The sequence below is a fragment of the Tasmannia lanceolata genome, unplaced genomic scaffold, assembly GCF_043159265.1.
Source record: "Tasmannia lanceolata isolate RefF3 unplaced genomic scaffold, GAP_Taslan_0.1 ptg000003l, whole genome shotgun sequence".
NCBI lineage: Eukaryota > Viridiplantae > Streptophyta > Magnoliopsida > Canellales > Winteraceae > Tasmannia > Tasmannia lanceolata.
In genome coordinates this window covers 11,040,379-11,064,508 of record NW_027518680.1, presented here as the reverse complement: position 1 = coordinate 11,064,508, position 24,130 = coordinate 11,040,379, and the positions used below count along the sequence as shown (strand labels likewise).

At 38.1% G+C, this 24,130-nt stretch overlaps 1 protein-coding gene across 9 annotated transcripts in view; it reads left to right on the top strand.

Annotated features, from left to right (window-relative positions):
- Positions 1-24,130, top strand: part of PHOT2 (phototropin 2) — a 55,095-nt gene that overhangs the window by 10,456 nt on the left and 20,509 nt on the right. For 7 of the 9 annotated variants that reach the window (XM_077360229.1, XM_077360222.1, XM_077360216.1 and 4 more), the window contains 11 exons: positions 6,171-6,262; positions 6,548-6,824; positions 8,258-8,474; positions 9,095-9,165; positions 10,865-10,971; positions 11,216-11,265; positions 11,377-11,481; positions 15,840-15,899; positions 17,214-17,303; positions 19,920-19,996; positions 23,049-23,133. In XM_077360229.1, the coding sequence (XP_077216344.1) occupies positions 6,171-6,262; positions 6,548-6,824; positions 8,258-8,474; positions 9,095-9,165; positions 10,865-10,971; positions 11,216-11,265; positions 11,377-11,481; positions 15,840-15,899; positions 17,214-17,303; positions 19,920-19,996; positions 23,049-23,133 (1,231 nt within the window). The remainder of the gene's footprint in view (positions 1-6,170; positions 6,263-6,547; positions 6,825-8,257; positions 8,475-9,094; positions 9,166-10,864; positions 10,972-11,215; positions 11,266-11,376; positions 11,482-15,839; positions 15,900-17,213; positions 17,304-19,919; positions 19,997-23,048; positions 23,134-24,130) is intronic. The other 2 variants (XM_077360244.1, XM_077360253.1) reach the window with 1 other exon arrangement.

Genomic DNA, 24,130 nt, shown 5'->3' with positions numbered 1-24,130 from the left:
AATTAGGGAAAACCCTGAGAAATTCCAAAAATAGCAGGTTTTCTTACTTGATTAGAAACTTGAATTCTCATCTTCCGGAGACTAATGGAACCCCCTAGAGACCTTCGTGATTGCGAATCAACCTCAAAACACTTAAAATGAGGTGAAATTCACCCTAAAATGCAAGAATGCCTAACCTAATGCAGATGACTGACACAGACCAAACAAACCTTTCACTTTTTAAAGCGTAGCAAAATGGGGGTATCTACAGTTACGAACCGATTCGTGTTTGTAACAATTGGTATCAAAGCGGTCGATCCTACGCCATGCCTATATCTTCGGAGATTTTGGATTCGATGTGTCAAGATTTTAAGAAGATCAAAACACTCGTTTTGGAATTGAAGGAATAGAATCGACAATTTGTGGAAGGCTTGAACGAAATCGGCATGGCGATCGATAAGTCTTGCACGATGAAAAAAAGAAGAAGGAACAGAAAAAGAGGAGAAAAGAAGGATGGAGAAAGAAAGAAGATAGAAAAAAAATTGAAAAAGCCACAAACGAAAGTCGTCTTTGATTTTCAGTTTCGTCGTGTTCGTCGTCGGAAAATCCGTCATTCCTCTCAACCTTCCCAACATCATCAAGAAGATCCTCATCTACGACCGTTCGTGCATCAAAATCCCAATTGTTCCAAAAAACACAACGATGTAGCTTTGATGAAAACCATGATCAAATCGATTTAAAATTGGAGTTTCCTCAACACTTGGTAGCTAATCGCAAGACGAAGAGAAGAAAGGGAGCGAGAAGGAAAAGAAAAACAAGATGGAAGAATTTTGAAAGGTTCTGCGCAAATCTATCACCAACGAGCCAGCGCTTAATTTCCAACCTTGAGGACAAGGTTGATTGCAGGAGGGGTGGAATGACACGTACCTAGATCTCTAATTAGCTATTTTATTCTTATAATAAGATCTTTCTAGATCTTTCTATGTTTATCTTGGAGTGCTTTATATAAGCACATGCTACTGTAATGGGAAGGAACGAAGAAAACTAGTTTGAGAAAGTGTCTTGTGCACAAAGGAGGATTGATCCTTCCCTCGAAGTGGATCAAGAGGCCGATCTTCCCTCTAAGAAGATCAATCACGTTACGAACCGATTCGTGTTCGAAACATGCAGAGGTTGGAGCAGCGTGAAAATGGGTTTACTTAATTGGGGGAGATGGAGGCAGAAAAGAGATGAAATTGGAGCAGAAATCTGGAAAATCATGTAGGTCACAACAAGGGACGCACACACATCGCCCTTTTTTCCCCCTCTGTAACGCCATTTCCTGGCCCTTTTCATTAGCTCGAACTCTAAGGTGCAGAAAAATCTTATTTTTCATCTATTTTCTATCGTTTTTTTCCATGTGCTCCCAACAAAGTCATATCAAGATATAAGACTCAGTGGTTTTCACTAGAACCTCGTTGTTTCTTAGGAGTATAGCAGAAGCTACACAACATGCCTACTTGCCAAACCCGAATATTGCCTGAGCATTTCTCTTGAGTTGTTTACTGGATTTGGGCGGATTAGAAGCATTTCAGACATGCCACTCGAGATCAGGTCCACTTGGGTTTCACAAATGGTTCCACTGCTGATACTATTTCATCGAGGGCTACTTCCTGAGTGAACTGTAAGTTTTATAGTGGATGTTCTCTCTTATTCACAAATTCGAGTTGAAAATACAGTCAATAATGACCAGAGAGAACGACTAGCGTTGTCTTCATGAGTTTGTGCGGTGGCTCCTTTCATATGTTCTCAACAATTACAGAGGTATTATGAGCATTTTCAAATAGTGACAGTTCATATACTTTAGAGAATGTTGTTACTTATGTTGAGTTGGAAAACCTGCATCTACCCTCGGATTCACTCGCATATATTCGTCTGTTCTCAAGTCTTCAACCTTATTCATTCTCATCCAATCGTCAATCTGATATAACCATTTCTTTGTCTGTTATTTCTTTGAACACCATTCTTGTCTCGATACCAGTTTTCATCACTTTTTATGGTTAATGTATCACTGATTGTGTTGTTTTTAGACATCATCTATTGTTACAGTTGAACAACAAATGGCAAGCTTTATTAAGAATGGCGAAAGAAAAGAAGACCTCATTTGTGAAAGTTAATGCTGCAAAAACAGAAAAGAGCTACAAGATTGAAAACAAAGAAGGCTGCACCCAAGATTAATCCTCGAAAGATGATCACCGAAAACAATAATCCCCTTTGGTTACACCACTAGGTGCAAGCAAATCACCATTTCCGTTAGCTGACCAATAGGTGTGCTGAAAATTAAATGCATGTCCCTTAATCTGATCAAGAATATCCTCCATAGCATCGTTAAATCACCACAAGGAGTCCATAAACATTCAACGAGTCACCCTCAACAGTCAGGGAATCCAACTCAACTCTATCAACATGCAGGATACCTATTATAAGTGCAAGAACTTCAGAACTTCAGCTTCGTTCGAGTCCTATCCTGCGTGCTTCAGTGAAAGCCCATCTCACCAGTGTTCCCTTAGCTACAACTATCGAAGTTCAGTGGAAATAGAGGGGGAGGGGGGCCACATAGAGGACAATCAGTGGAAATAGTACTCTTGCTAATTGCATCCCACGAGAAGCAAAGGGCGGTCTTAGAAAACTCCCTCAACTCCTTCACACCCATTGCTCTCCTCACAATTGTGCTAAAAATCAACTGAGTAATTGGGTGTTGGGACACCCCTTTGAAAATTCTTCAGTTCCTCTCCTTGGTCTGCCAAAGAACCTTAGCATAATTAACCTTCCAAACGGCCTTGCCTCTAGGATTCCTAGGAGTGAAGGACCAAGACTCAAGCAAATCATAAATGTGCTTCGGTAGCACCCTACCTCAAAGAAAGAAGAACGAAACACAACCTTACCTATGATGCTGCGCTGGAGAAAGAGTGATCCAAAGATTTTGCCGCAGAGCCTCATCTACTGCAATTGTTAATGATAATACAATTCCTATTTCCATTTCAAAAAATAATAATAATACAATTCCTATTGCGCAAGTGATCTGCCAATAGTGTCTGATAGTTGGCATTCCAAGAGAAAGCAGGAACCCGGGGGGGGGGGGGGGGGGGGGGGGGGGTGTGGGGGGTGGTTGCAGCTTGTGGTTTGGTAGGGGGGTTACATGGTACAATGATTTTTCACTCTGAAGAGTGGCCATCAGGGCGACCTTTTCAAATCTGATGGCCACAGACTCTGTGTCGAATGTTTACTGATTCCAATATTTCCAAAAACTTTGCCATCATGTCGATCTTTCTGTCAAAAAAGTGTCTGCACACTCAATCTTTCCATTGTCCCTACTGGAGCACTCTGTCTCACACCTGTCTCATGAGACCATGGTTTTAAATTTCGGCCGAAATAATTCGATTACATTGGGCACCAAAACGAAGTCTACAGGGATTTGTCAAAGTACAAAATTTTGTCGAAATTTCATTTCAACCGAAATTGTTGACAGTACAAAATTTCACACTGTGTCGACCATTTCGGTGGAAATTTGGTTGAAATGATAGAAAGGATACACACCAAAAAAAGTGGAAAGGGAGAGATTCAGGGAACATTGCATGGATTTTCTGGAGGAAAAATACTTGAAGGTCTTTGATTGCATGATTTTTATGGATAAGTTTGGAAAGGAAAAAAACTTCTTATAACAAGAATTTTTTAGAAAAAGTTTGGAGAGGAAAATTACTTCCTTCATACCATGGCTTTAAAACCCTGCTTAAAGACTTGTTTGGGTTGCACGAATTTTCTGGAAAAGTTTGGAAAGGAAAAAATATTTCTAAAAGTTCCTACTCTTTTTACTTGAAATGTTTTTCTTGCAATCGAAATATTTATAAAATTTTGACCTGAAATTTCCTAATTTCTGTCTAAATTTTTTCTTGCAACCCATCCAAGACCAAATTTCCTACTATTTTTACATGAAAAGACATAACCTGAACCAACCCTCTTCAATTTTATTTATAGAGACATTCAATTTATGATGATATCCCTCTAAATTAATCACAATCATATTAATTTTCTCCAAAATCAGGAAAAGAATAAAATTGTCGAATTCACTTTACTGTTCCAGACATGTGTGACAATGTATGTCAGTAGGTGTTGATTTTGTTAAACTATTATTGATGACTTTCTTGGTTACGTGATCGGTTGTAAGTATGTATTTGTGATTATTCTAGGATTCCCTGAATTAAGTTTCATCTTGAAATTTGATCATTTGCATATGTATCCATTCATTTCTGACCAAAATCGAAATGTTTCCGTTTCCTTGCTGACCGAAACCGAAATTTAAAACCTTGCATGAGACGAGGCCACACTGAACAAAATAGAAAGCTCCTCCTGCAAGGGCTGAACACAGCACCATGGGTCAGAGCCATAAGTGGACCCTGCCACCCGAACTCACATGGAATCTGCAACCCTCATATATAGCCTTAAAACCTTGCAGATATCCTTCCATACTATGGCTCCAGAGAAATGGTAAGTCGCCAGAGGCCCATTCACTCCATCAGACACCGTACTTCTCCACCATCACCGATTGCCACATTTAAGAATCTTCTTCTCCAAATCTCTAGACCCACTTACCGAGTAGAGCCTTTCTCATCATTCTCAGGTGCTTTCGAATACATTAGTTACTTATTAATGTTTTTTTGAAAAGGTAACGAGTCACTTTATTGAATTCTGTAACGACAATACATCAAGTAAACAAGGGACAAGGTGTCTCCGCTCATTTAATTCCAGGCTACAATCTTTCCTTAACGGAACAATCAGTGTCTATAACAGACTTCCAGTTGCACTGTCCAGTCCTCTCCTGTGATTCGACTGATCCTCCATCTACAAGTGTTGTTGAATTGCAATTACGTCAACAACATCCCATCCGATTGTCCATGACTCCAGCCCGAACAATGAATCGCCTATTAGCTTACATTCCTGTGCTGTACCATTCCTGTATTTTTTCCACTCCTTTTTTATCAAGCTGATCTGCAATTTCATACGCCGATCTTTTCATATGAGAAAAATTTGGTTTTAGTAACCGGCATAGATCTCATATTTCTAAAATAATGTTGGCCAAAGTCCACGTACCAGGCGCTTCGTTGCTTGCCCAAGCCAACACATTTGCGGAATCCCCTTTGATGACCAACGATCTTGGATCCTCTTTCACAAATCATTGTAAACCCCGAAGGAGGGATCTCGCCTATGCCTTGTTAGCGTCACAAATTCCAGCCGGTTCCCAAAAAGAAAAGATTGTATGACCATTATTGTCCCTAAATACTCCTCCAATTCCGGCCTTTTCAGGTTTACCTTTAGAACTTCCATCTAAATTGAACTTTATCCATCCAAGTGGAGGCGGGTGCCATTTTGGTGTTATTTTCAGCTTTGCCTCTCTTTCCCATATCACCGTCTTCCAATTTCTCAATATGTCCCCCATGGAGTATGTGGATAGTGTGGAGTTATCCCCAGTCCATAATATGAGATCAATTTTGATCTCCAATGTTATCCTACCTGTTCTCTTTTATTTTTCTTAAAAAATGCTCATGTTCCTCTCTCTCCAAATATGTCAAGTTACTGCTTATGGAATACCCATTACGTAATAAAACTTTTGATGATCGCCCTCCATACTCTGAAAGCAAACGGACAGTGATGTAGCCATGGTCCATGCATACCCGGACCTATTCTGTCTAGCGCCCAATAGTGGGGTATGCATATGTGATTACATGGAGAATGATGAGGAGGGGAGGGTATTTTGGTCTATAAAAGTTGGGAGAAACCTTAAAGATAGTGAAATTATCAGGTTGTCCCAGCTCCTAAGTCTCCTAGGATCCCATTATTGTTCCCTTTTTTTCCTATGACTATCAAGTGTGGACCCCTAACATGGTTGGATCTTTTTCTGTTCGTTCTTTTTTCTTTAGGTTGGTAGATGAACTAGGGGGAAACAAAAATCTCTTAAGAATCTGGCGGCCCCTAAGTTACTTATTAATGTTGAATTTTGGTGTTATATTTTTAAATGTATTTTACTATTATGTAAGCTGCAACCTATATTCTGTTGTTTTAGCATGGTATTTAGATGTTGTTCGTGTATGAGACACACTAAATTGTTATTTTTACCTTGCTTGTCCAAAGGTTAAACCCTTTTCTGTTGTTTGCAGAATGCAGGTTGAGGTCAGCAAATATACAGAAGGCTTGAATGAGAAGGCACTGCGGCCAAATGGCTTGCCAAAGTCCCTAATCCGCTATGATGGTACGCTGATCTGTCTAATGTAGTTCAGAACATGGTTTTAAGGACTGAAATTTCGGATTTCGGTTGGGACCGAAATCAGAAAATTTCGGATTTTGGCCGAAATTTGGTCATCTTGACCGAAATTGTAAAAATTTCCGCCTAAATGACTGAAATTTGAAAAAAAAATTCGGTTTCAGTAGGGAGCGAAACCGAAATTTAAATCCATGGTTCAGAATATGGAAAAGTAACAGTCATCACTTATCGTTTGCTAATGTAGTTTACTTGTTGATGCCTACTGTGTGTCAGCCCGTCAGAAGGAGATAGCTATGTGTTCCATTACTGAGGTTGTACAGACTGTGAAGCATCCACGTGCTCATGTCGAAGCCACAGATGAGGTCCCTGATGAGATCATGGAGCATGATAAATTTCTCCTCGATTCGCCTCTGCCAAAATCTGCATCAATTGAAATCCTAAAAACACCTAGTAGACAAACTCCTCGAAGGGATACCAAAAATGAGACATCCAGAATGAGTTACAGTTATGATCCTAGCAAGAAAGCTGGTAAATCAGGACGCTTAATGGGGTGAGGTCCCTAATCACATTTCCATGGATTAATCTGGCCAATAAAAGGGAATTTATTTCTTTGTTTCTGCTAGATGTTGGCTACTTGCGTCTGTCCTTTTTTCTTTTAGTTTATTTTGCTATATTGATTTGAAATTTGAAAAGCTGCCGTGGTCTAGGGATATACTGCAAAGTTGGGGGCTTGCCATTGCCTACGTATGGACATGAGTGGAGACCATGGTTTTAAATTTCGACCGAAATTCGAAGAAATTTTGGATTTCGGTCGAGCCAGAAACCGAAATTACCTGAAACCGAAATTTCGGCTGAGATTTATTTTTTTCCAAAATTTCGGCCGAAATTACGGCACAGGTTTGAAATTTGTTTTTTTTTCTTTACCGAATTTCGGTTTCAGCTATGTCCGAAACGGAAATTTAAAACCTCTGTGGAGACCTTGCAAAACTGCCAAGGAACAGTTTCTTGACTTAGTTACTCTGACCCGTTATAATGCCACTAGTTCACTTGGCGACCATTTCTCTTTCTCATTTCAAGTTGAAGTCCTTGAAGCTTTTTAGTTAAGTTTCAAGTTTCCTTTTTTCTCCACCCACAAAATACGTGCTTCCATCCAGACTTATATTGGGAAAAGTATTCAGATGCCTATGATGGAAAGAACTATCCAATGATCAATTATTCTAGAAGTTATAAGGACATTCTAGGAAATGATTGAAATTATCCTAATTTCTAAGATTTGACCTGCCACTAAATTTTAATACCACGAAGTTCTGAAGAGTAGCAGAAGCCCCTATCTTCTTGGATAGATAATTTATCGTCTTTCATTTTATAGTGACTCGTTTTTATGATAATAAGTAAAGTCAAGAATCAAAATCGAACTTTCAAAATGACAATCACTTTCAATGGGATGTAAAAGTACTTCTATCATTTAGGAACCATGGTAGAACAACTAGAACTTAGTTGGGATCGGAGATAAAGAGGCATTTTGTAGATTCTGTCAGATGTTGCATCATTTTTGTTCGAAATTTGTAGCTTCATTTTTCTACAAATTTCAAAATTCATTTGCCTTTTTCTAATTAAGTAAAATTAAAGATCACCTCGTTGTTTCCATCTTATGAAGTCTTTGATGAACTTTATATTTCTATTTTTCCTTAAAAAAGGTGCATGTGGATTGATTCTTGGAAGATCTATTGTATGTTTGATGTTCAAAATACTGCTTACTGATTGAAAGCCTCTATCAACCCTAAACCTGATTAATTTTTTAGCCAGGTTTTATATGGGTATTTTTCTGATTTTCGTTTAGTGAAAGGCCTTGTTACATATTATTTTGCAGTAATGTCAATGTGTTTCACAGCGTTGTTTGTTTGTAACAATCTATATCGGTAATTTATGGATAACCTCCACGATCAGATGTTCTGACACAGAAATGTGACTCCATGGCTGTAGGTTTAGAGCGAGGAGCTTAAGTTCAGCAGAGACGAATGCCACTAAGTACACTATTGAACCGGAGATTTTAATGACCAAAGATATTCAACGCTCTGACAGCTGGGAACGTTTGGAAAGAAAACAGGATATACGGCAAGGAATTGATTTAGCTACAACATTGGAGCGCATTGAAAAGAATTTTGTGATAACAGATCCTAGACTTCCTGATAACCCAATAGTGAGATCGAGTTTCACTAAGCAAAATTTGGATATTGTTACTTTAGCTGCACGATATTCTAATTGACTCCATTTAGGGGAGTTACACTAACCAAGTCAATATACATTGATCGGAATTCCTTTTTTTTCTTTTTTGAATGGTATATTGATCGGAATTCTTAACATGCTACTTCATAGTCTTATGAGGAGATATGATTATCCAAGTTGTTTTTAAGCATGGAAAAATTGCCAATTCTTTATCTCTACCAATTCCATTTTTAAACCACTAATCTCCGTGATTAGGATTATTTTTCAGAGCATGGAGCATTGATAATTTCTATCATGTCTTCACTGATACATTATTGGAAAACTAAAAGTAATCTCCATGATTATTTGGATTATTCTTCAGAGCATGGAGCATTGCTTATTTTCTATCATGTCTTCGTTGATACATCATTGGAAAACTAAAATTTCCTTCTTTTGAACTACTTTCATTGCTCGACATATTTTAGCTCTTAACTTTGAAGTTCCTGGCATTATCACTTCTAATCCTAGAGCATCATCTTTTATACTTGTTGCAAATTTGTCCCTTCTTTTGCAGAATATACCTAGAAAACTTATTGACTATGGTTTTTTTCATAGATATTTGCATCTGATAGTTTTCTTGAACTGACGGAGTACACTCGGGAAGAAATTCTTGGAAGAAACTGCCGGTATGGATGTAATTCCTTGATTATGTGTCTTGGTTATTTTGGTGGTTAGTAATATCTCATACTTATAAAAGTGTTCTTGATCGGTGTGGATTATCATGAAGTTCTTTATTGTGGTTCTTGAGGTCTAACTAATACATAATTTGTTACAACATATAAAATTGGAAAAGTCTATCTATGTGTGTTGCCAAGCTTATTGGTAGAAGCACATTCAATGGGCCTATAGGCCCTACAAGCTCCAGAACCAGCCCCGCAACATGTTTGCAGCATAGAAAGGTAAAAAAAGCTGGCCGATACTGGCCTTAACAGTGGCATCGCCATGATCTAGAAACTTGGTCCGGCACCTTAAATTTTGTTGATATAAGAAAAATCTACAAGAGGGGGACATACCACCTTACCACTGAATTAAAAAAATCTCTCAACTACCTTACATCGAATACTTGGTATACTCAAAGCATCACATTTAGTTGCGGCTCTTGCTCTATCAGGAATATCTTTCCAAAATCTGAAGACATTATTACATTTATTATCACCAGCATGATTGGCTAAAGAATCAGCAACTTGATTTTATTTTTTTTGAAATGATGAACCGGCAACTTGATTTACCTCTCTGTAGGCATGAGACATTATTACATTTATTATTGCAAGCATGCTCATTCGAGTTTGCTGTTTTTTTAATTAGGGAATCTTCTATCTCAATGCATTCTTTTGGTTTTGAAGTTTCTGTTGAATGTACATATAACTGAGTACAAGAATATATCCCTTGGTTTGAATCAAGGTTTTAAATTTCCGTTTCGGTACCGATTTCGGACCCCACCGAAATCCGAAATTTCAGGCCGAAATTTGGTAAAAAATAAAAAAGATTATTTAATTTATTTCAAAATTTCGGACTGAAAGAAATTCTGAAATTTCGTAACATTTCTTTTTCTTTTTTTAAAAAAAATTATATTTTCTCCAAATTTCGGACCGAAATTTGGTAAAGTCTGAAATTCCGGATTTTGCCAAATTTCAGTCCAAAATTTAAAACCATGGTTTGAATTTGAACATTGATATTCTTGTAAAATAGACATGACAACCAAAGGCTCCGTCCGAGATATATCTGTAGGGATTTTACGGTGAGATTCCCATGATTGGATTATCTAAGTATCTTTTCACTCTGTCACATGCTGTTTTGTACCTGCGAGATTTATCTTATCATACAGCACTCTAGAAGTCATAGTTTTAAAACTCTCCGCGTCATGTTGGACTCCCCCGAGTCAACTCCCTTTTACCTTGGTCGTGTTCCGCGTTTTTCCTCTGCGTTCCACATTTTGATCTACAAAGTTAATAAAAACTCCTTTGACTGTCCCGAATTATGACCGCGTCAACCGAGTACTCAGCCGCGTCAACCAAGTTTTTGACCGCGTCATGCCAAGTCAATTAGGATTTTCCGTAGTTTTAAAACTCCCCCGTGACCGCGTCGAATCCCCCGAGGCGACTCACTTTTACCTTGGCCGCGTTTAGCGTTGCGCTGCATCTGCGTTTTGCGTTTTGCCTTACAGAGTCAATAAAAACTCCTTCGACTCCCCCAAATTATGACCGTGTCAGCCGAGTACTGGACCGCGTCGTGCCGAGTCGACTAGGATTTTCTTCGGCCGTGTTCCGCGCCTCATCTGTGTTTTTAAACACAGCTAGAAGTAAGCTTCATTTTTTAATTTTGTAGGTTTCTTCAAGGACCTGATACAGATCAATCAACTGTCTCAAAAATAAGAGATGCTATCATAGAACAAAAGGACATCACTGTTCAGTTGATCAACTACACGAAGAGTGGTAAGTTGCTAATGCTGCTATAGTCCACAGTCTGTACTTTCCATGTTTTTTCATGGCGCCGTTATGCCCTTCCCTTTTTCTTCAACATCAGAATAGGATTTATTTGACCTTTTCCAGTTGGTGCTTATGTTGTTTATTAGATGCAGAGGAATTTAAGATTTCAATTTCTCCATTAATTTGGAGATATAGGCTTTTACCTTCATTGCTTCCCCGTGTTTGACTTTATGAAATTTGGGAACTGCAGGGAAGAAATTTTGGAATTTATTTCACCTGCAACCTATGCGTGATCAAAAGGTATAACATGAAATTCTGTTTTGAATTATTGTCTCATCCTTAATTGTCATTCTTTTTGTTGACATTTCAGCATTTCTTTCTACTTTTTTGATTGACCCAAATTTTCATTAGGGTGAACTTCAATACTTCATTGGGGTACAACTAGATGGAAGTGATCACGTGGAACCTCTTCGAAACCGCCTTTCAGAGAATACAGAAGTCCAAGGTGCTAAGTTGGTAAGCTACTTTAATTTTTGTTTCTTTCTTTGCTTGTCCATTCGTTTCATTGTTGTGGTTGTGTTTGAGATTTCCACCGAGAAGCAGTACAAATAATGTTAATGCATATATACTAATTGTTACTTCTTAAAATATCTTCCTGTTCTTATTATGACTTTCCATGTTTTACTTTAGCTGACTAGAATTGCCACCTTACAATGGTTCCATGTCTCATACCGATTATGTTCTTTGACATTGTTTACTCATATAACCTTTTCTTTAAGGCCTTGATGGCCCATTACAGCCTCACTTAGAGAGGGACATATGTTTTGGGCATCCCCCAATGAAAGGGGGTGAAGCTACAAAGATTGGATTTGGGAATAAATCAATGAGGCAAATGTTCAAAAATTTGGGAACATCTTGGAAATAGTCTATCAAAAGGAGCACACGTGCGCGCGCGCGCACACACACATGTGATATGAGAAAATAAGAAGAAGAAAAAAATGTTAAAACATTTTCCAAGCTGATCTATTTTATGAAAAATTCATGTTTATTTTTAAAATTTTGTGTTTTTTAGAAATATTTTTTAATTATTCATTTTTTTGAATTATGAAATAGGAAGTCAAAGCTACAAATTTTCATGTTTTTTTTCTTCGAAACTTCGGAATTTTTTTACCGTAGCATGGGTTCTACAATAGGTCACACTAAACTTTGTAGATCTGAACATATATAACTTGATGAAAATAAAAAAAGGATAAAGAGGAATTTAAAAGATACAAGATTAGGGGATTTAACAGAATATAAAATATAAATGGAAAGAAGAAATTACAACATTAAATTTAAAGATCCATTTCACAAGTGTTGGTATGATTGTACATCATTGTTTCATGTGTCATTTTGCCTTACCTTGGCTAAAATATATTAGGCACCAACATTTGAAAATGGCATGACCCAATTGCAAGAGCGGAGCTCTGCCAACTCAGCTAACCCCCACCCCACCCCACATTTATAAGAGCAGCCAGATTCTTCTTCGATTCTCTCCCCAGGTGCAACTGGGCCGTTTTGGACTTGAATGCAAGACCTCACTCACGAAGTATATCATCACACCGATAAACCAACTAATTGGAAGAGAATCAATACATTTTTCAGAGTGATTCATACTTCCCCTACGCAGCATACAATTATCCATTGTACTGCGTTCTCCAAGTGTCCTTGTTCCTAAACGATTGATTTGGATTCATTTGGATAGTACCAACGAAATTGAGCGCCAACCCATTTCTATTTCTTGTTGAAGCAACTAATCAACTTGCTTTCTGACATTTATTTTGACATGGTAATCTTTATAAAAAATCTCAACATATCTCATTGTTGTCACTAAGAATCAATCCTACTACTTACGGTTCTGGGTTTTCCACCCTTGAAAAAAACTTTAGGCATATTTCTCAAATCATTAATTCGGTACTGGAGATGGTTTTTTCAAGGGCATATTGCTCAAATCAGTGGTTCAGTATGGTTCATATGTAGTCAGTACCGGGAACAGAAAGAAAAAAAGAAAGAAAATTGGCAAAATGATACGATTAGAATAGATAATTAGTAGTTATTATTAAATAGTATCAATTAGCTATTATCTTCTACTTAGATATTATTAGATAGCATCTATTAGCTATTATCTTCTATTTAGAAATTTAGTAAGAAATTTTATTCTTATTGGCTATTGCTTTATTTAGCTTTAGTAGGACTCTTTTTCAGGAAAGTAACCTTACAGAGGGATTGTGGAGAATACAAAAAACTTTTGTAACTTTCTATGGAGGACATCAATGAAAAATAGTCTCTTCTTCCCTATTCTTCTGTTCTTCTTGAGGCTATCCCCCTTCTTCTTGAGGCTATCCCCCTGGAAGTGGAATTATTTGAGTCTCTCTTCCAAGCGCCGTATTACAGAACAGCCGGTGCTCACGAGTCAGGCGCCGTCTTCTTCTTCAGCTTATCGCCACGTACCTTCACTTGTGTCCACTTGCTGCATGTGGGTTCAACCTGCTCCCGCGCCCTTTGGCTCGCCTCCAGTATCCTCTCCTGTCAAAGCACCACCGGCACCCATCCTCTCTAGCCAGAGCATCATCAAAACCTGGTTTTTCCCCCTGATATTTTCAACGCTTTGGTATTTAAGGGTCAGGATACTGCTGATCAGAAAATTAATCGTAGTTGTGAGATACATCAATTATTAGGAAATAATCGAGATAGAGCTGTAGCTATGAGTGCTACATATGGTCTGATGAGAAGAATGAAAGTGATTGACACGGGATCCCTAATTGTTCTAGTTGGTGGGGCTACTCTCGGACGAATTTTCAACATTTTTGGAGAGCCTAAATGGCTGGTCAGTTGGTGGATGGAAATAGAATGACTCCCACATGTTCATGGTGACCCCTTGGGACATGAAAATGAAAACAATAATTCATTCCAATGGATGAAATCAGATCAGTATTTTGGTGTCCCGAATACCCAACCAATTCTTTTTCGTGAATTTTTGTGGGTGAATGAGACTTTTTTTCACTTTTCTTGTCCATGATCAAAGTTTGAGTGATGTACCTTTTCTTTGCTTTGGTATGCCCAAGTCAATTGACTGTAATGGCACGTTGATGCAAATATTAGGCCTAAATAAGAGGCATATTTGCCGATTAGCATTTTATTCGGGGTATTTTAGTCATTTGGTTATTTAGAGTTCTTATTTTAGTAGGCTTCTTTAGGAGCTCATGCTTTAGTAGGTTACTATTTCCTAGGTTGCTGTTTGCCTATTTATAGGCCTCTTTACAGTTTATTTTGTGAACTTTGATGATTAATACAATTGATTGATAGCTTCTCCCCCAGATTTCTATTCTTCCCTCTCTTCTTCTACTTCTCTTCCCATAGTCTTCTCTCTTTAGATTTCTTCTTTTCTCTCCCTAAATTCGTCTCTTCTTCAGGTTATTTTCGTATCTTCTTCCCCTATTCTTCTAATTCTATCCCTTTTCATCTATTTCTCTCCCCTTTCCACAATTTCTCTTCACGGTGCTGCATCACATGTGCCTTGCTTAAGACTCCAACTTGACCCAACAAAATCGAATCTAATAGTAAGCCACATGGATCTTGGACCTATTCTTGTTGTATTTCTAGAAAAGCCAGAGTTTAAAAAACAAAGCTCTTCGTTAAGTTTCATTGTAAGCCACACGGATCTTTGTTAAGTTTCACAGTGGAGCAACGGTAAGGTTGCTCCATTATGACCTGGTGGTCACGGGTTCAAGTCACGGAAACAGCCTCTTTGCAAAGCAAGGGGTAAGGCTGCGTACATCTAGCCCTCCCCAGACCCTGCAATGGCGGGAGCATCGTGCATTGGGCCGCCCTTTTGTTAAGTTTCATTATAAACATTTTAAAATAGACTTTTTCTTCGTACAACAGGCCTAGCAAAGGCAAATTAAGTAGTCTGTGGCCTTTCCTAATCTAGCTTGGATCAGAATGTACCTCAGGAGGTGATATATGGTTAGATAACTTGGAACCTTGATTCTTTCTAGCAGAGAAGGTTCTGCAAAGGACTATGCCATAAATTCCACTACTAGCCTTCCAATATTAACTTCCAGTAGGAAATATTTAACAGCTGCTCATGCATGGAGAAAATAACTAAGTTGAAGAAAAATTCAGCTATGACATGTCAATCGGTCATATTCGTTGAAGAAAAATTCTGCCATGACATGTCAATCGGTATGTTCCTTTGGATATTAATGAGATAAATCATTTTGCTGGTTTTAAATATTTTGGTGTGATTGACGAGCTCTCAAAAATAATCAAGAACTCGTCCAAGTTTGGCTGATCGTACTTGTAAAACACTCTGCATTACACACATCCCAACTCAGTTGAATAACATCAACAGAAATGTTAGCCAAATAGACTAGAACAGAAAGGGCAGTATCAGATCTAGAATTCAATTCTTCAACAACCCCCCCCCCCCATTTTGGTAAGGACATGAGCGAGACTGGGAAATTGACCTCTAGTCCTTGCAGCCATAGTTTTAAATTTCGACTCGGGACCAAAACCGAATTTTGCTAAATCCGAAATTTTGGATTTCCAGAAATTCAATTTTTTTACCAAAATTTCTGAAATGATTAATTAATATTTTTTTGTTTTACTGGATTTCAGGATTTCGGCTGAAATTTCGGTTTTGGCCTCGCCGAGGCCAAAATTGGGACCGAAACTGAAATTTAAATCCACGGTTGCAGGCGCAGCTGATGAATTTTTCTTTTTTGCTCATTTGCATATTTGGTCAGAGTTATGACTTGTGATTGTACTTTGAAACCAAATGATACTTGCTGCTTTTTTTTATGCGCATCACTTCAACATTTTCTTTTTTACAGGTTAAAGCTACTGCAGAAAATGTTGACGAAGCTGTTCGAGAACTTCCTGATGCCAACTTGGTAAGGTACACTCTTTGCACTGTGATGTATTTGGGCAGAGATAGCTGACGCCATAGTCATTGTTCATCAGCTTCATTATTCTCTTGTTGTTACTATTTGTTTTTTTGGGTTCAAATTGTTCGTGATTTGGTCTGCCATTATGATGAAGATTGCAGAAACAAACTTTTGTCAATGGTACGATGAAAATGATATTAACCTTAGATGCTGAATTCGGCCACTTAGGGCTGCGACTTGCGACTTCACTCTGGAACCACGGACCAGCAAGCCAAAATATATAGCATGAAGGGAGAATGCTCCAACCCATCTTAGGAGTTCGTTCTCTCCGTGTTGGGAACACTATCCTACCTTCCGGGGAATGTGGCTGTTTCATATAAATTAAATATAGATATCTTTAATACTACATTGTTATTGAATTGTTGTGGTTGCTTAATACTACATTAGTTATTATTTCCATAAAAAAATTGCTCGAGTCTGCCGAAATGATCGAAACAGCGACACAAAAAATGGAAATAATGCGAAAAGCAAGACAAACTGGTTTCGTAAAGGATGTATGAATAAAGCTGGTTTTTCCAAAATGAAAAATGCTACTGTTGCTGTAAATTTGTGAAAAAAATATACCTGAAAGGCTGAAACTCAGTTGACATCCTCCTCATCTCGTTTCTTTTTCTTCTTCTTCCTCTTCTCACTGGATCGCTCTGGACTCGTGATTCAAATTTTGGAAAACGCCGCTCGAAGCCTTTATAAAAGAAAATCCTTCATATTCTCACTGTAGTCGACGAATGTACCTCTTCCCAAAACGTTGCTTCTTGTTCTTGAGATAGAAAAACCTCGTTAATTTTGAAAGCTGGTTATGGTTTTCCTTTTCAAAGTAATTTACCCAAAGCCCCCTAGAATTTGTCGCTAAAACGAAGAGACATAATGCCTATGAAACTGATTCAACGTCAACTACACATGTGGGATGCATCCCAATTTTGTGAAGTGTCTTTTAGCTGCTATGGAATCATCTCTTGACATGAAAACAGTGGTTGGTGTGTGCCAGTTGTGATGCACATAGCTGGTGTCACTTTCTGCAGTCTAAAAGAAGTAAAAAAAAAAACAATAGAAAAGAGAAGAATATTTAGTTTGATCACTTTTCCATGAATATGATGACTTGTGAGATATTAAATCAATCTTGTACTGCATATTTAATTCTTTCTACTGTTAACTTTTAATCTTCTTTGATAAATATAAATTCTACATATTTACTAGATCCACATGTGTTGCAGTAATTTTTTTTATATTTCTTATGTGAGTTTTGTTTTATATCTTTTATAGAGACCAGAAGATTTATGGGCAGTTCATTCGAAACCTGTCTTTCCAAGGCCCCACAGTAAGAACAGTTCATTTTGGGGAGCAATTCAAAAGGTATTCCCTTTGTGAGCCAACATTCAATTTTTAATAGCATTTGTATACCTTGACAATGCAATTAACAAGTACTTGTCTTTTCGTGTTTCGAAGGATAAGTCTCTTTTAATTATGCTAAGCTAAGACTGTTAATGGGTGTCATTTTATGGAAAATATGTCCATATTGGCATTCTCTCTGCTTTTTTTTTTTTGAATGGACCCTATTGATATTCTTAACCCTGATTTTAAATTTCATAAGTTGACAACGATATAGTTGGCTTCTGTATCAAACATTTTAATTGGCTGACACAGAACCAAATATATTTCCTGAAATATTGAAGAAGGTTTGAAGTCTATATATTATTGGATGACAGTGAGGTATCACAATTGGGAAAGTTGACAGACCGTATAAGAATGCCTCAAAGCTTCTGCTTTTCCATGCGTAGTTGCCTCCTGGCCAGCAAAAAACCTGACCAGACTCATCAGGGTTAACCTTTCCAGAACACACAGGGCCTAGATTCCCCATGGCATCTTTGAATAGATCTAGCTTTTCGTCTTTAGAATGAGTTATGATCACTTGGCTTCTCTCTCTCTGGCTGTACCTTTAGATTTATTTTTGTAACTTTTCTACCTGTTGCAAAAATAAGAAGAGAGGAAGATTGGAGGGTAGAAAAGAAGAATAGAGGAGAAGCGAATACAAGAGAAGGGGAGAGGTAATTCATGAGTTCTGAAAAGACTGAGCATACCAACTTCATGATTTTTCTCCTTTTGGTATTTATTATCAAAATTCAGAAATGACATAGTACCATCCTAAAATAAATGCATATGACTAATCTACCCTTATGTTAACACTTATGCCAAAAATAAAGAACATAAACTTCAAAGCTCCCTCTCAAGATGGAGCATGAATAGGTCCCATGCGCTGCCTGCCACAAATTCTTTAAAAATAATCACAACCAAGTGCTTTGGAAAAGATGTTTTCTAACTGATCTTTGGACTTCAAATATGGAGTAGACATTTGTTTACTTGAGTCCTTTTTCTAGAATAAAATGACAGTCTACTTCGATATGTTTACTCATGAAGTACAGAATTGCTTGCTGTACAAGTACCTCTACCAGACATGTTAGATAAAGATCTATCAGCAAGTGTAACAAATGAGTAAAGCACAAACTTATCAAATGAGGCAAGCTAAACAAATCATCTGTGAAATGTTTAGAGGCTCTCTAATAAATGGCCTAGGTAGATAATCTCTATGAAACAAAAATGAACAGAAATACCTGAGTTGACCAGAGTAGCCGCTGATGTAGAGGGATGACTTGTGGACTCTTGGATCTCTTCATGATATCCTCATACTCATCTCATGAAATGAGACTAAATCACTGTTCGAATAATGTCTGATTTTTTTTATAGAACTAATTGGTTGCATATCATCATCTTCTGTAGTATAAGAAATCCGATTGGCCCATTTGGGCTTGCCAAAATTCTCCCAACACTAACCGAAATTATGGTTATTACAGCCGAATGAACACGCCTCCTGACCCCATGGTCTCTACACCCCCTTTTTTTTTTTGAATTGCTGCCTTCGCAATCTCTACCAAAGGTACCACCACAACCTCTACCACCTTCTCCTCTTCCTGCTGAAATCGTCAGGGTAGATCCATCACCAACATTATCACTAGAAGCTGATGACACTCCAATATGCTGAATCCGGGAGTACGAGTTAGTAAGAGAAGGGAGCTCTTTACTAGCCATAAGTCTCAATGAGTATTATGGTGATTTAAGATGAGTGTGAGAAGAGCTGAATGTGTATCATCCCTTGTCCAATGATTTCAAATTGTTTATGAGACAACGAGAGGAGTTCAGAGTGGTCAAATTCCTATAAAGTATCACTCAGTTCGTGGAATGATATTCCCTTGTTGCAACATGAAATTATTCTAGAACAATTTGTAAGCACAAGAGATATTTGCATCTTGTGTATGTCTCCCTGACAATGTGCTCTCGAATCAATGGCCTAGGTAGATAATCTCTATGAAACAAAAATGAACAGAATTACCTGAGTTTAGTATGAACCATTACTATTGTTTGCGATAGTTGTCAAATTCCACCTTGTGAGTGCAATATCTCTGATATGATGTTTCTCAAATGTTTTTTTTCTGTTGATATTGGAGATCTCTGACATCACTTGAAAACTTTATTTTTAGGAGCTTCTCACATCGATAGGTAATTGACTTTTTAATACTTCAGTAAATGAGTAAGATGATGATTATGTTGTAAGATTTTGTTTTGCTGATGGCCCTACCTTGTATTTTAGTTGTGCAATTTATTAATGAATTTTGGTCCATCAATAAAAAATGGCTGTTGAATGAATTGTCTTCTTGCCCTTTGTTGTGTGATATGAATTAAGTACTTGTTATAGCTGTTATTGACATATGCGCTTGACATTGTGCAATATTATTCATTCACTAGGAGCAGCTTTCTTGGGAGTTAATGGGTTCTGCATGAATATAGCCCAAAGTTCTATCTCAAATTTTGTTTATTAATGTTTCTAAAATCATCATTGTTTATTTCAAAAATCTGTGTGATGGTGCATTTGTATGCTTTACTATTACATCACTCTTCTCTTTTGTGACTTTTTAGATCACTGAAAGTGGTGAACAAATTGGTTTAAAGCATTTCAAGCCCATAAGACCTTTGGGTTCTGGCGATACTGGCAGGTATTGGTAATTTTTTGTCGCTAGAATTTTTCTTTCATTCTTGTAACATACCTTCCTAGAAGGTTGTATGCATCATACTCTTTTGGACAGGAAGCATGCATTCCATATTGTTTGTTTTTTCTCTCTGAAGCTAATTATGAAAATTTTCTTATACTGGGATGTTCTTTTGTTGTTTGTTGTCATATTTACTTTTATTTTTATCTTTTGCCTTCTTTTTATGGTGCCCTTATAATATCTAGAAGCAAAAAAATCTAAATATTTTGTTTTGTGTAGATTATTTCTTATTGGATGTGTATGTAGAAATTTCTGATTTCCCCTTTCCCTTTTCATGTCTTAAGGTTTTAAAAACAACATAACCCATTTAATAGCAAATAAAAATGAAATGATGCAGGTCATGTATTCCCTCTTGAAATTGACCAGGTTTTATTGTATATATAAACTGATCAAATCATAGGTTGATATTTGTTGACTTCCACAATCATATGAAGAAAGGGACCTATAAAAGACCTATGGAAAGTTCTTAAAAATCCACCCACATACAATTCTTACAGAAGAAAAAGGAAAGGGAGGAAAGTAGAAGGAGAAGAGAAGAAGAATAGACAGGATAAAGATTTTGTGAATATTGAAATCCAACCCAACAACCTCCATGCTTTATATAAAGATCACTTAAAACTTAATTACAATTGTTGCCACTAAGGCCATCAATGACAGGTCTCATCCAAATGTAAATAAAATAAGTATTTAATGAAAGAATTTCACTAAAAATACAATAAAATTAAACAAAGCTTATTGCTTAACACCATGGTTTCGAATTTCGGTTTCGGAATGCATTTCGGTCCTCACCGAAACTGAAATTTCGGCCGAAATCCAATGAAACCATTAAAAAAAATATTTTATTTCATACCAAATTTCGGTTGAAATTTTGGGAAAATATTAATAATTAAAAGAATCCAGATTTTTGGTTGAATTTCCTTAAATTTTGGAAAAAACGAAAATTTTGAAATTTCGTTTCGGGACATTTTGGGTATCCCCGATTTCGGTTTCGGGATTGACCGAAATCCGAAATCCGAAATCTTTCGGTCGAAATTTAAAACCATGCTTAACAGTCTCCTCAAGTTGGAGCATAGATACCATCCATGTCCAACTTGGAACAATTACTACTAAACTGACCATGAGCAAGTTCCTTAGTAATTATGCCCACTAGCTGCTCTTCTGACATATCACAAATTAGATATTAACTTTATAGTGACCTTTTCATGAACAGTGCAGTCCACTTCAATGTGGTTGTCAACCATAATACCCATCTTCCTCAAGAGTCTTCAGCCACATCATTCACACACATTATGTGCCACTGCACGATATTCTGCATGTCTTTCGCAACTGTCACGGCCTCACTCCAGATTGTGGGCCACATCCTCTAATAGAACCACATATGCCCGCTGAATGTCGGGATAGGTTGCTATCCAATACTGAATCCATCTGTGAAGTAATAGGACAGCGAAGCAACACGATCCTCAAGAAGGTAGCACAGTCTACATGAAGGCATTACAACCCTAATACAAAGGCACAAGTCCTTACAGAAGTACAACAGCCAGCACGAAGAAACCACAGCAGTTCAGAAGGTAGCTCTGCAGCCAACGAGAGAGCACAACAGTTTACATGAATGTGGACCGCAACAACCCAATCCACACAGATAGGTCAGGCACAATCACAATTAGGTCAGGCACATTCACTAGTTAGGGAAGCACACCAGCTACTCCACAGTCCACACAAGGGCAACAGTTACAAATTAGGGCAGGAAGATGGCGTAGGTGTTTCCCTCTCATCTCTATGATCTTCTTGATAGCTGGTTCTTCTTGCCTCGTCCTAGTAGAAGGACAATCCTATGGAGACTGACGATGTTGGCCACACTATGGGTTCTGTGCAAGGAGAGAAATGCTAGAACCTTCAAAAACTCTGCCAAAGGCCCTTCCTTGATTTTCTCAAAGATTATAGCGCTTTTCATCTACGGGGCGATGTTAACTAACCAACTTCTCCAAAAGCTTAAGCTGTTGGAGAAAGGCGTTATTTATCTTTTATACTTTAACACTCCCCCGCATGTGTGGCCCACTTGGCAAACACGTGGCACATGTGGTCCCATTTTGGGCCGACCATCGCATGTGGATTTTTGTTTTTTGCTATCCGGGAGGTTTGAACTCGAGACCTTTGGCTCTGATACCATGTTAACTAACCAACTTCTCCAAAAGCTTAAGCTGTTGGAGAAAGGCGTTATTTATCTTTTATACTTTAACAAGCGAAGGCCTTGCCATACTTCAAGTCCATCTCTTTCATGGACCTTAGACATCGCTGGAAAGAAATATGTGCCAGAAAGGAGAGGGAGGGTTGCCTTTTCCTTACTGGCAGCCTCCAGATCCTGGCAAGGTCAAACTTAACTCTGACGGATTGAGCCTAGGGAACCCTGGCCCAGCTGGTATCAGGGGCCTTCTTAGGGACGAGAACGACATCACTAGGTGGGCATTCTCTGGCTCGATCGGGAATAAAGACTCCAATGAAATGGAGGTAAGGGCTGTTCTGCAAGGTATTAGACTCACAGAGAAAGTCAACTTGGATAGGCTGATAGTGGAAGGGGATTCCATTGACTTTATAAGATGGTCTGAGGGACAGGGTCCTTCTCCTTGGAGATTCGTAAACTTTATCAAGGAGAACCAAGACCGACCAGAGGGATCTCTTGCTTGTTTCTGGCATGTCACGAGATCGGCCAATAGTGAGGCGGATCGCTTGGCCCTCAGGGGGTGGATCGAGCCATCTTGAAGATCTTTGAATTTTTCCTTGTTGCCTCGAGCACTTGGCTGCGGCTATTTTTGTTTGTTTGCTGTGTTTCTTGTTTCTGTTGTTGCTTGTCTTCTATGACCATCTCAGTCGCTTTCTTTTTCAATGAAATTTACTTTCATTCAATAAAATATATAAATTTTCCTTAGCATGAATCCCTTATGAATTTTGTTGTTTCGTACTCTGATTGGTGTTCATTAGATTACTATCTTGTATTATGCAGTGTTCATTTGGTGGAACTGAAAGTTACAGGTGAACTGTATGCTATGAAAGTGATGGATAAATCAGTTATGTTGAATCGTAACAAGGTTTGGATATAAAGTGAATGCATGGTTACTTTTACTCACTCCTTTATCTTATTGGGAATATATGGATTCTTTCCACCTTCAGCTTTATTTGACTTGTGTGATCAGTAAATATGCAGATGGGAGCAGATTGAAGGCTTCTATTATTTTTTAGACAACTGGCATGCAGCTCTTGATGAGCTTTTCCCTCATAGAGATTATATATCTCGTTATATGAAATAAATTTCCTAGGTGCTTCTAGATTTTTAATATGATATTTCCATTGTTTAATCTCCTGTCGCATTGATGGATTTATATTACATATTTCATGGTAAATAATTTATGAGAATTGTCTGGAAGATATGTCATGCTTTTGGCTTTGCTAAATATACCTTGGATACTGTTAACTTACCAACTTCTCCAAAAGCTTAAGCTGTTGGAGAAAGGCGTTATTTATCTTTTATACTTTAACACTCCTCTGCACGTGTGGCCCACTTGGCAAACACATGGCATGTGGTCCCACTTTGGGCTGACCATCGTTTATGGATTTTTGCTATCCTGGAGGTTTGAACTCGAGACCTTTGGCTTTGATACCATTTGTAGGGAATTTCACCGGGGTAGAACTCACCCCTAAAAGCTAGCTGTTAGAGGGAGGATGCCCATTCCCTTATAACCCGTCCACATCCATTTCACATGTCCGATGTGGGACTATTGCTTTTGCGTGGAACCCCAACCATCTCCCCCTCCACGCGGAAGCAACGTGGACAATCCCACCCCTCCACATGGCGGCAACTTGGGAAGCACGAGAAAACTATACCGGGGTTTCCTAGATCTTCCTCGAGGGACATTCCCGCCCTCGGAGGCAAACCGGGGTTACCACGCCCTAGCTCTAATACCATGTTAACTTACCAACTTCTCCAAAAGCTTAAGTTGTTATTTATCTTTTATACTTTAATAGATACATTTTAAAAGTGTTCAAACTTTCTCCAGAGGAGCGAAAGCTGATAAGACCTAGAACAGC